Genomic DNA, 11,683 nt, shown 5'->3' with positions numbered 1-11,683 from the left:
GAATTAAACATAATGTGTTTTATGTATAAAGCACCTTTCATTGTGGAGGCTCACATGCAGGCTTAAAAGCGCTCAAGTCGCCCTGCACACCACGCCAGGACAGGCATTCATTTAAAGAACGGAACCATGTCGATGTTATGATGTAGAATTGAGTCTATTCTGGGATTGATCACGTTTGCTACACTTTTCTAGACTACCGTCTTTTACGGAAAAGAATTAGTACATTTTGAAGCCATACTAAAGCGTTTGTGGAATATATATCGGAAAATATTCAGTTGTTCGAAATCGCATATATGCGACGTTACGCTGTGAGAACCGCATTCGAACAATCTCATATGTGCGACGCTACTCCTTAAGGGGTTAAATAGCATTAAAGAAAGTGTTTCTACTGTAGTTTTGTTGAAAGAAATGTAAAATCGGGGTACAAACGGCAGCTTTATTTCCGAAAAATACAGTAAACCGTCTTCCCTATTCATGGTCTGAACTGTGACTGAGGAACACTGAACACACTCAAACACACTCACACACACACAGTGCCTTCATCTGTGGAAGAGTTTCTACTGGCCTTCTGGAGGCAGAGTGTGTCTCCCTGGCTCTGCAGGGTGAAGCGCTGCTTGTCTCTCTGGCCGGACGACTTCTCCTCCCTCCTGGTCTCCTGCGATGAGGAGCGGGCGCTGGGGGGGGCAGCCTGACGGTTCCTCTCGTTGTTCTGGATTTCCGGCCGGGTCAGAACATGGTGGTTCTCCTGGTCCAGCTTCAGCTTGTCCTGCCTGAGAGGGAGAGAGGGAAGAAGGGAGGGAGAGATGAAGAGATGGAGAGGGAAGGAGAGATGGAGGGAAGGAGAGGGAGATGGAGAGAGATAGGGAGAGAGAGATGGAGAGAGGGAGAGAGATGGAGAGAGAGAGAGAGAGAGAGAGAGAGAGAGAGAGAGAGAGAGAGAGAGAGAGAGAGAGAGAGAGAGAGAGAGAGAGAGAGAGAGAGAGAGAGAGAGAGAGAGAGAGAGAGAAGAGATGGAGGGAAAGACAGTGTAAGACAAAATCCAGTGTGACGTATGTGTGAGATATGTGTGTGCTTGTGGCCGTGTCTGTGGTGTAGATCTACCTCCTGATTGGCTCAGTGTGCACCAGAGCAGCATCTGTCATCACCTTCATCCAGGCCTCCATATCTTTCACCGTGTCCGTGCAGAAATAATACGTCCTCATGTTGGGGTGAGTCGCCTGGAGACAGGACAGTGTTTGTGTGAGTGAATGTGTGTGTGTGAGTGTTTGTGTGAGTGAATGTGTGTGTGTGAGTGTGTGTGTGAGTGAATGTGTGTGTGTGAGTGTGTGTGTGAGTGAATGTGTGTGTGTGAGTGAATGTGTGTGTGTGAGTGAATGTGTGTGTGTGAGTGTGTGTGCAGCGCTCTAGAGTGCGACCGAAATGTGTAAGGGTGCGACAAAAGATCAACTTGTACCAGAATGATGGGAAGAGAAGAGTATGGAGAAGGGAAGGAACTGCTCATGATCCAAAGCATACCACCTCATCAGTGAAGCATGGTGGAGGTAGTGTTATGGCGTGGGCATGTATGGCTGCCAATGGAACTGATTCCCTTGTATTTATCGATGATGTGACTGCTGACAAAAGCAGTAGGATGAATTCTGAAGTGTTTCTGGCAATATTATCTGCTCAGATTCAGCCAAATGCTTCAGAACTCATAGGACGGCGCTTCACAGTGCAGATGGACAATGACCCGAAGCATACTGCGAAAGCAACCAAAGAGTTTTTTAAGGCAAAGAAGTGGAATGTTCTGCAATGGCCAAGTCAATCACCTGACCTAAATCCAATTGAGCATGCATTTCACTTGCTAATGACAAAACTGAAGGGAAAATGCCCCAAGAACAAGCAGGAACTGAAGACAGTTGCAGTAGAGGCCTGGCAGAGCATCACCAGGGACGAAACCCAGCGTCTGGTGATGTCTATGGGTTCCAGACTTCAGGCTGTCATTGACTGCAAAGGATTTGCAACCAAGTATTAAAAGTGACAATTAGATTTATGATTATGTTAGTTTGTCCAATTATTTTTGGTCCCTTAAAAAGGGGGGGGCCACATATAAAATGTGTTGTAATTCCTACACCGTTCACCTGATTTGGATGTAAATACCCTGAAATTAAAGCTGAAAGTCTGCACTTAAAGCACATCTTGATTGTTTCATTTCAAATCCATTGTGGTGGTATACAGAGCCAAAATGATGAAAATTGTGTCAATGTCCAAATATTTATGGACCTAACTGTATGTGCGCTTGCGCAACCTCACCGACAGGAGAGTTAGCTGTTGGTTAGCCCTCGAAAATGAAAAACTTTGCCTCTGATTAACTTTTAACAAGACATGGACTTCTAAGTATCTGATTACTGAGGTCAAAGTGCAAGCTGTGAAAAAAAACGCGGACATAATAAGAACTTGACTGATTCAGTGGGCGCGGGCTGATGGTTTGCTAGTTGAACTGCAGACCCTGATCATCACCTGTCAGCTGTCCTTCGCATATCCACCTCGGACATGCAGCCAGATTTCGATGCACTTGTTCAAGCCCACTGGATTTCTCTCACAGAACAAAATGAACTGAAAAAACGTAAAAAAAACATACTGCAAAACAACTTTTCAGTGTTTGTGAAGATTAACTAGTTACAAATAAAATGAAACACTGTTGTTGTTGTTTTTACTGTTTATTACTTCTATAGTCTTTTCCCATTTGACCTACACCAAAATCTAAAATATTTATATAAACATTTACAGAATATCCTTATTCTTCTGATAACCAGCTAATCAAAATATATACTTTACTGCTTTTTACAATGGGAGAAAATGAATAGTGAGCAGAATTAAGTTAAAGTTATTGTTGATGAGGCCCTCCAACACATTTCAGGTTTCTCATGTGGCCCCTTGTAAAAATGAATTGCGGACCCCTGAGTTACGGAGCTGGGCCATGGAGCTAACCCATGGAGCTAGGATTTTGATGCTAGGGAGAGTGTGGCAAGATGATTTAGCCAAGGCCAAAGGGCAAGAAGGCCAAATTACAGGTGTTGGCCATCTGAAGGGCCTGCGACAGCAAGGTGGGACCCGCTATAAGACTTTGAACCATGAAATGTTAGGTCTCAGTTCAGGGAAGCGCTTTTAAACAGTAGCACTTTCTATTTTGAAATGTTTTGTTTGCTTAAAATGTTTTAGTTTGGCAGCTCAGTGAAGCACTTAAAATATTTTTATTTTTATATACAGTATGATTGTGCTTCAAATAAAAAATATATTTACCTACACCTTATTCTTGTTTAAGATCATTTATATAATATATATGAATGTATATGGAGCGTGATAAAAAGGTGACCTTGAAATTGTGGCGACGCAAGGAAAAATTTGGGTGCACCTAAATTTTGTGCTGGTGCACCTAAATAAAAAAGTTAGACGCACCAGTGCAACCAAGGCAACAAGTTAGTCTGGAGCCCTGGTGTGTGAGTGTGTGTGTGTGTGAGCGTGAGTGTGTGTGTGTGTGTGTGTGTGTGTGTGTGAGTGTGTGAGTGTGAATGTGTGTGTGTGAGCGTGAGCGTGTGTGTGTGTGAGTGTGTGAGTGTGTGTGTGTGTGAGTGTGTGTGAGTGTGTGTGTGTGTGTGTGTGTGTGAGTGTGAGCGTGAGTGTGTGTGTGTGTGTGTGTGAGTGTGAGTGTGAGCGTGAGTGTGTGTGTGTGAGTGTGTGTGTGAGTGTGAGTGTGTGTGTGTGTGTGTGAGTGTGAGCGTGAGTGTGTGTGTGTGAGTGTGTGTGTGAGTGTGAGCGTGAGTGTGTGTGTGTGTGTGAGCGTGAGCGTGTGTGTGTGTGAGTGTGTGAGTGTGTGTGTGTGTGAGAGTGTGTGTGAGTGTGTGTGTGTGTGTGTGTGTGTGTGTGAGTGTGAGCGTGAGTGTGTGTGTGTGTGTGTGAGTGTGAGCGTGAGCGTGAGTGTGTGTGTGTGAGTGTGTGTGTGAGTGTGTGTGTGTGTGTGTGTGTGTGTGTGAGTGTGAGCGTGAGTGTGTGTGTGTGAGTGTGTGTGTGAGTGTGAGCGTGAGTGTGTGTGTGAGCGTGAGCGTGAGTGTGTGTGCGTGTGTGTGTGTGTGAGTGTGTGTGTGCGTGTGTGTGTGTGTGAGTGTGTGTGTGTGTGAGTGTGTGTGAGTGTGTGTGTGTGTGAGTGTGAGCGTGAGTGTGTGTGTGTGTGAGTGTGAGTGTGTGTGTGTGTGTGTGAGTGTGAGCGTGAGTGTGTGTGTGTGAGTGTGTGTGTGAGTGTGAGCGTGAGTGTGTGTGTGAGCGTGAGCGTGAGTGTGTGTGTGTGTGAGTGTGTGTGTGCGTGTGTGTGTGTGTGAGTGTGTGTGTGTGTGAGTGTGTGTGAGTGTGTGTGTGTGTGAGTGTGTGTGTGAGTGTGTGTGAGTGTGTGTGTGTGTGTGAGTGTGTGTGTGTGTGAGTGTGTGTGTGTGAGTGTGTGTGTGTGTGTGTGAGTGTGTGTGTGTGTGAGTGTGTGTGTGTGTGTGAGTGTGTGTGTGTGTGTGTGAGTGTGTGTGTGTGTGAGTGCCTGGCGTGACACTCACCTTGAAGGCGTACTTCCTGCTGACACTCACCTTGAAGGCGTACTTCCTGCTGATGTGGTCGTCCACAGACAGCATGGAGATGTGGAAGCTGGGCAACAGGATGCTCCCCAGGACCACTTCCTCCTTCTCATCTACAGGACAGGAAGTAGAGCGTCAACACAGGAAGTAGACACAGCAGAGTGAAAGAGAGAGAGAGTTGCTCTGGTGTTCCATTTCTTGTCTTCTACTCTTCCTGTTCCAGCTGCACATCTGCTGTCCATGTTCTCCTGAGGTAGGTTCTCTCTACTCTGTCTTCTCCTGAGGTAGGTTCTCTCTACTCTGTCTTCTCCTGAGGTAGGTTCTCTCTACTCTGTCTTCTCCTGAGGTAGGTTCTCTCTACTCTGTCTTCTCCTGAGGTAGGTTCTCTCTACTCTGTCTTCTCCTGAGGTAGGTTCTCTCTACTCTGTCTTCTCCTGAGGTAGGTTCTCTCTACTCTGTCTTCTCCTGAGGTAGGTTCTCTCTACTCTTTCTCTGTCTTACTCTGTCTTTGTTGAGGGTTTAGGTTGGTTTAGGTGCAGTTCTATGGGCATATGTGAAGCCCTCTGTGACATTGCTTGTAAAAAGGGCTATACAATTACTTGATTTATATGACATTTTTGTCAATTATATTATTGTTGCTTGCTTTTTCTACAGGTACACTCTTGCACTTTTGAGGTTCATGTCGTTTAATTTGTAACTTGTTACAAATTAATGGTCCTCCCCATTGGCACTTATTTGCTTTTCACAATGTATGCTTCATGTTTGGCTACTCGCAATGTTTGGGGCTATCTCGTTGTTATGATCAGTGACCTATGCACTTTGTAAAGCTCTCTCTTGGAAGTCGCTTTGGATAAAAGCATCTGCTAAATGAATAAATGTAAAATGTAAATTTACTAACATCCTGAATCACCACTGTGTATGTGTATGTAAGTGTGTGTGTCTGTGTGCATGTGTGTGAATGAGTGTGTGTGAGTGTGTATGTAAGTGTGTATGTAAGTGTGTATGTAAGTGTGTATGCATGTGTGTGTGCATGTGTGTGTGTGTGAGTGTTTATGTAAGTGTGTGTGTGAGTGTGTATGTAAGTGTGTGTGTGTGTGTATGTAAGTGTGTGTGTGTGTATGTAAGTGTGTGTGTGTGAGTGTGTATGTAAGTGTGTGTGTGCATGTGTGTGTGTGTGTGTATGTAAGTGTGTGTGCATGTGTGTGAGTGTGTGTGTAAGTGTGTGTGTGAGTGTGTGTGTAAGTGTGTGTGTGTGTGTGTGTGTGCATGTGTGTGTGTGTGTAAGTGTGTGTGTGTGTGCATGTGTGTGTGTGCATGTGTGTGTGTGTGTGTGTGTGCATGTGTGTGTGAGTGTGTGTGTAAGTGTGTGTGTGAGTGTGTGTGTAAGTGTGTGTGTGTGTGTGTGTGTGAGTGTGTATGTAAGTGTGTGTGTGTGTGTGAGTGTGTATGTAAGTGTGTGTGTGTGTGTGTGTGCATGTGTGTGTGTGTGTGTAAGTGTGTGAGTGTGTGTGTAAGTGTGCATGTGTGTGTGTGTGTAAGTGTGTGTGTGTGTAAGTGTGTGAGTGTGTGTGTAAGTGTGTGTGTGTGCTCACCTCGGTAGTAGAAGAGACACATGTCAGAAAGAACAAACCACCTCTTCTTCCAGAGCTTCATCCCAGTGCTGTCCTGCAGGGGGCAGCAGAGCAGAGGGTCACACACACACTCACACACACGCTGGTCTGAGTGTGATGTCAGTAAGAGTGACTCATGTTTGTGTGTGCAGGTGCTTAACAGGCTCCGCTCACTGAATTACAAGAGACTGAATGGTTGAGATAATATGATAGACATGTGTGTGTGTGTCTGTCTGGAGTGTGTGAATCTGTGTGTGTGTGTGTGAGTGTGTGTTTGCCATGCAGCTGCCACTAAATAGAACTGCACGTGTCCATTATAGCAGCTGTAATAACACTCAAAAAAGACTGTCTCCTGGTGTGCTTATGTGAGAGAGAGAGAGAGAGAGAGAGAGAGAGAGAGAGAGAGAGAGAGAGAGAGAGAGAGAGAGAGAGAGAGAGAGACCCTACAGTGCACAGCCAGCCTCTCAGTTCTCTCTCCTCAACAGTAGTAACAGCAGTATAGTCAAATAGTAGTATAGTGTTATGTTTGTAGATAGAGCATTGTGCTGGTATGGCTCCTTCCAGCTTGTAGTATAGTAGTCTACTGTCGTATAGTAGCAGTTTAGTATATTAGTATACAGCCTAGTGTGTTAGTATTACATTTACATTTATGCATTTAGCAGACGCTTTTATCCAAAGCGACTTCCAAGAGAGAGCTTTACAAAAGTGCATAGGTCACTGATCATAACAACGAGATAGCCCCGAACATTGCGAGCAGCCAAAACATGAAGCATACATTGGTATTAGTATACACAGCATAGTGTGTGAGTATGGTAATATACAGTGTGAGTATGGTAGTACTGCAGTACCTGCTTGTAGAGCCAGCTGCTCCTCATGGCTGGAGCGTTGGGGTTTCTCTTGATGGAGTTGGACCTCTTCCCAAAGTTATGCACCTTCCTCGATGACCTGGAGAGCTGGAGATACAGGAGATGTTATATCGGTGATGTTATAGTGGAGAAACTGTACTTGAGAGATGTTATTCTGAAGTGAAGGCATAGATGTGTAAGTTAGTACAACACCAGCAGAACATCTAGGCTTGAAAGCTTTCATTTGTATTATTTATTCCAGTTTTATGTATAAATATTCTATAATGTAAATATGCTTGATGTATTTCATAGGAGGTCCTTTCCAAGAGAGACCTAACCCTAACCCTTCCATGACTGCCTGTCCTGAACACTGAGATTCACTCTGACACACCTAACCCTAACCCTTCCATGACTGCCTGTCCTGAACACTGAGATTCACTCTGACACACCTAACCCTAACCCTTCCATGACTGCCTGTCCTGAACACTGAGATTCACTCTGACACACTTCCTGTAGGTACACACTTCCTGTAGGTACAGACTTCCTGTAAGTACATACTTTCTGGAGGTACATGTTTCCTGTAGATACACACTTCCTGTAGGTACATACGTCCTGTAGGTACATGTTTCCTGTAGATAACACTTCCTGTAAGTACATACTTTCTGGAGGTACATGTTTCCTGTAGATACACACTTCATGTAGGTACATACTTCTTGTAGATACACACTTCCTGTAGATACATACTTCCTGTAGGTACATACTTCTTGTAGATACACACTTCCTGTAGATACATACTTCCTGTAGATAACACTTCCTGTAAGTACACACTTCCTGTAGGACACACTTCCTGTAGATACATACTTCCTGTAAGTACATACTTCCTGTAGGTACATGTTTCCTGTAGATACACACTTCCTGTAGGTACATACGTCCTGTAGGTACATGTTTACTGTTGATACACACTTCCTGTAGGTACATACTTCCTGTAGATACACACTTCCTGTAGGTAAATGTTTCCTGTAGATAACACTTCCTGTAGGTACATGTTTCCTGTAGATACACACTTCCTGTAGGTAAATGTTTCCTGTAGATAACACTTCCTGTAGGTACATACGTCCTGTAGGTACATGTTTACTGTAGATACACACTTCCTGTAGATACACACTTCCTGTAGGTAAATGTTTCCTGTAGATAACACTTCCTGTAGGTACATGTTTCCTGTAGATACATACTTCCTGTAGGTATATGTTTTCTGTAGACACACTTCCTGTAGATACATGATCCTGTAGATAACACTTCCTGTAGGTACATGTTTCCTGTAGATACATACTTCCTGTAGGTACATACTTCCTGTAGGTACATGTTTCCTGTAGATACATACTTCCTGTAGATACATACTTCCTGTAGGTACATACTTCCTGTAGGTACATGTTTCCTGTAGATAACACTTTGTGGAAATACTAACTGCATCTATGAAGCTTTTATAAAAAGAAACATGCTGACCGCAGAGTGGCCTCTGAAAGGAAACTATTTATTTATTATTAATAACAAACTTGTGTGGTACATGGGTGCACAACACACGCTCTCTCATACACACACACTGACCCGTGTGGTGGTGTGTGAGGGGCTACTGGGATGGGTGCTGTAGTCGGTGTAGTTGGACGCCTCACTCATGGTGCTCAGAGGACGCTCCGCCTTGTCACCTTGTTCAGACCTGGGAGCTGGTCTGAGGGGGGGGGGGGGAAGAGAGAAAGGGAGAGATGGAGAGAGACAAATTACAACATGTATAGGACATAAATACAGTTTTTCCTCAAACTGTCAAATCAATGAAGAAGTTAGAGACAAGGCAATTAGGCTGTGTGTGAGAGAGAGTGTGTATTGGGGGAGACTTATTGCTTGGTGAATCAGCGAGCAGAGGGTCTAATCTCTGAGGCTCCAGGCAGCTTGTATCTCTGAAGGCAGACTGCGTGTGTGTGTGTGCGTGTGTGTGTCTGGCTCTAGTCCAGGACAGAGTCTCTATCTCAGGAAACACTCAGCATATCTACCTCACCCCCCCTTGTCCTGAGAGGAGGGGAAGGGAGGAGGAGGAGGAGGAGGAGGAGGAGGAGGAGAAGGAGGAGGAGGAGGAGGAGGGGAAGAGAAGAGGAGGGCCTGTACTTCTCTGCCTCACTGTGAGGACTAGTAGTCCAAAGGGCTAAGGGAGAGGAAGGGTTGGGGAGAGGTGGGGCTAAGGGAGAGGAAGGGTTGGGGAGAGGTGGGGCTGGGGAGAGGTGGGGCTTGGGGGATGCAGGGATGGATGGAGAGATGAAGTGAATGAGATGGATGTTTCTGGAAGGGGCACATGGTGTAGAGGTTCAGCTCCTACTGTGAGAAACATGTTACACCTGCACACTGATCAATGATGGAACAGCCAGCCAGACACACTTGACAAAATACAGCCAGCCAGACAGTCAGCCAGCCAGTCAGTCAAACAGCTTGCCAGCCAGTCAGTCAAACAGCTTGCCAGCCAGTCAGTCAAACAGCTTGCCAGCCAGTGCTATACACCATTACCTGTCTGTTCCAGGCTTACTGGCTGTTTCAGGCTTTGAGGCTGTACCTGTACCTAACCCTAACCCTAACCCTAACTGTACCTGTGTGGGCACAGTTCACTCTAGGAACACACAAAGGGAGAAATACAAAATAAACACACGTGTCTGTGTGTGAGTGTGTGTCTGTTTTTGTGTATGTGTGTGTTTCAGAGGAGAGAGAACACTTACTGGTCGTTGATGACAAAGATGCAGTTGTCTTGGGATGGAATACCTGAGACTGGGTGCTTACAGGTCACCTTCCGCTCATTATGACTGCAGGAGAGAGAGAGAGAGGGAGGGAGGGAGGGAGAGGGGGAGAAGCCAGCAGGCAAAAGGAGGAGACAGGAAGAGAAAGTCAGGGAATTGGTTGATAACTAGAGAGGGTACTGATAACTAGAGAGGGTACTGATAACTAGAGAGTTTCTGGGGATATTGAGGTGTGCTTTGTGTCGGTTGCAGCTGGGGCTTGTTTACTGTATCACCTCCAAACTTGTTGAAACTAATATAAAACATCCAAACATTTGGAGTAAGACAATATTTTTCATGGCTGGTAAACTTCATTGAAAGGAACTGTTGGGACGGTAGAATGCCAAGGGGCCCAGCAAGGACAGGCTCAGCTACCCAGCCAGGCAGCTCTGCTCCTGGGCTGCATCCAGCACCAAGACCCCCCTCCTCCCCTGGAGATCATCCAGCACCAAGACCCCCCTCCTCCCCTGGAGATCATCCAGCACCAAGACCCTCAGGACCAGCTGGGACATGCTCCTTCAACACACACATAAACACACACACACAGAGATAAAAACACATGCATACACACAGACAGATAAAACACACACACACTCCAGAGGGAGAGACATGGAATGCATTTTAACATCCTTCACATGGCCGCCATGATGTAATGGCATTTTTTGCTTATACAGATCATGATTTAACAAAGTACTTTGTGATCAGTCATAACGAAGGAGGTGCTAGCCACAGGTCGTTCGCCAGAGTGATACAGAACAACCCCAAAACCCTGCCTTATATAAACTTTAGATCAAATGGTTTTTCTGAACTCTGTGATTGGTCAGCACTGCTCAGTGACAGTTAAGACAATATAACCCCCCAGGTCAAGTGACCAAAGTCTTTTGATGTCACGGCTCTTTCTCTAAATGAGGACAGTAAAGATACCCTTAATGAAACACAAACAGGACACAGGACACAATCTCCTTGGCCAAAAGGTCAGGGCTGCTAGATCAACTGAATCCATCTATCCATCTCCCTTTAGGCCACAGAACTCAAACATCCCCCAACCTCTGTGCCCCTAGCTTCTCAATCAGGCATCATAAACCAATACCATAAATACCTTAAGACCAACTGCAACATCCATTTGTTTAAACACAACCTCAGATACATTCTTAGTAACTATATCAAAAAATGCCATTACACATGACTCAGGATAACCTGATGACAAGCTGCACAATTATTCGTGATGCTTGAAAGTATCATGGTTAATAGGTGGATGTGTCAATGACTTCATCTACAGTCAACATACAGTCAAATCAGCTTGTAGCTAGAACCCAGACTATCAGCATTTAGCTAGAATCCAGCCAATCAGCATGTAGCTAGAACCCAGCCAATCAGCATGTAGCTAGAACCCAGCCAATCAGCATGTAGCTAGAACCCAGCCTATCAGCATGTAAATAGAACCCAGCCTATCAGCATGTAGCTAGAACAGACCCCAGCCTATCAGCATGTAGCTAGGACTGAACCCAGCCTATCAGCATGTAGCTAGAACCCAGCCTATCAGCATGTAGCTAGCACAGAACCCAGCCTATCAGCATGTAGCTAGAACCCAGCCTATCAGCTAGAACCCAGCCTATCAGCTAGAACCCAGCCTATCAGTATGTAGCTAGAACCCAGCCTATCAGCTAAAACCCAGCCTATTAGATATCTGTGTTCCAGATGTGATGTTTGTGCAACTCCTTCCTCAGGGCTGAAGCAAGTCAGTTACATAACAGCTACAGCATCTCCTCTACCCTCTCTATCTCTCCTCCCATCCCCCTCCCTCCCCTCTCCATGCTCCA

The 11,683-nt window shown here is 45.4% G+C and overlaps 1 protein-coding gene across 4 annotated transcripts in view; it reads right to left on the bottom strand.

Annotated features, from left to right (window-relative positions):
* Positions 1-11,683, bottom strand: part of LOC134037955 (pleckstrin homology domain-containing family A member 5-like) — a 40,616-nt gene that overhangs the window by 22,785 nt on the left and 6,148 nt on the right. For all 4 annotated transcript variants that reach the window (XM_062483527.1, XM_062483528.1, XM_062483529.1 and 1 more), the window contains exons 4-12: positions 9,807-9,890; positions 9,681-9,700; positions 9,601-9,646; positions 8,656-8,776; positions 7,054-7,158; positions 6,188-6,260; positions 4,608-4,708; positions 1,102-1,217; positions 566-770 (exon numbers count right to left, since the gene is read on the bottom strand). In XM_062483527.1, the coding sequence (XP_062339511.1) occupies positions 566-770; positions 1,102-1,217; positions 4,608-4,708; positions 6,188-6,260; positions 7,054-7,158; positions 8,656-8,776; positions 9,601-9,646; positions 9,681-9,700; positions 9,807-9,890 (871 nt within the window). The remainder of the gene's footprint in view (positions 1-565; positions 771-1,101; positions 1,218-4,607; positions 4,709-6,187; positions 6,261-7,053; positions 7,159-8,655; positions 8,777-9,600; positions 9,647-9,680; positions 9,701-9,806; positions 9,891-11,683) is intronic.

Source organism: Osmerus eperlanus, chromosome 17, assembly GCF_963692335.1.
Source record: "Osmerus eperlanus chromosome 17, fOsmEpe2.1, whole genome shotgun sequence".
In the NCBI taxonomy this organism is placed as follows: domain Eukaryota; kingdom Metazoa; phylum Chordata; class Actinopteri; order Osmeriformes; family Osmeridae; genus Osmerus; species Osmerus eperlanus.
Note: the sequence above shows the minus strand (reverse complement) of the source record. Positions and strands in the feature narration are given on the sequence as shown.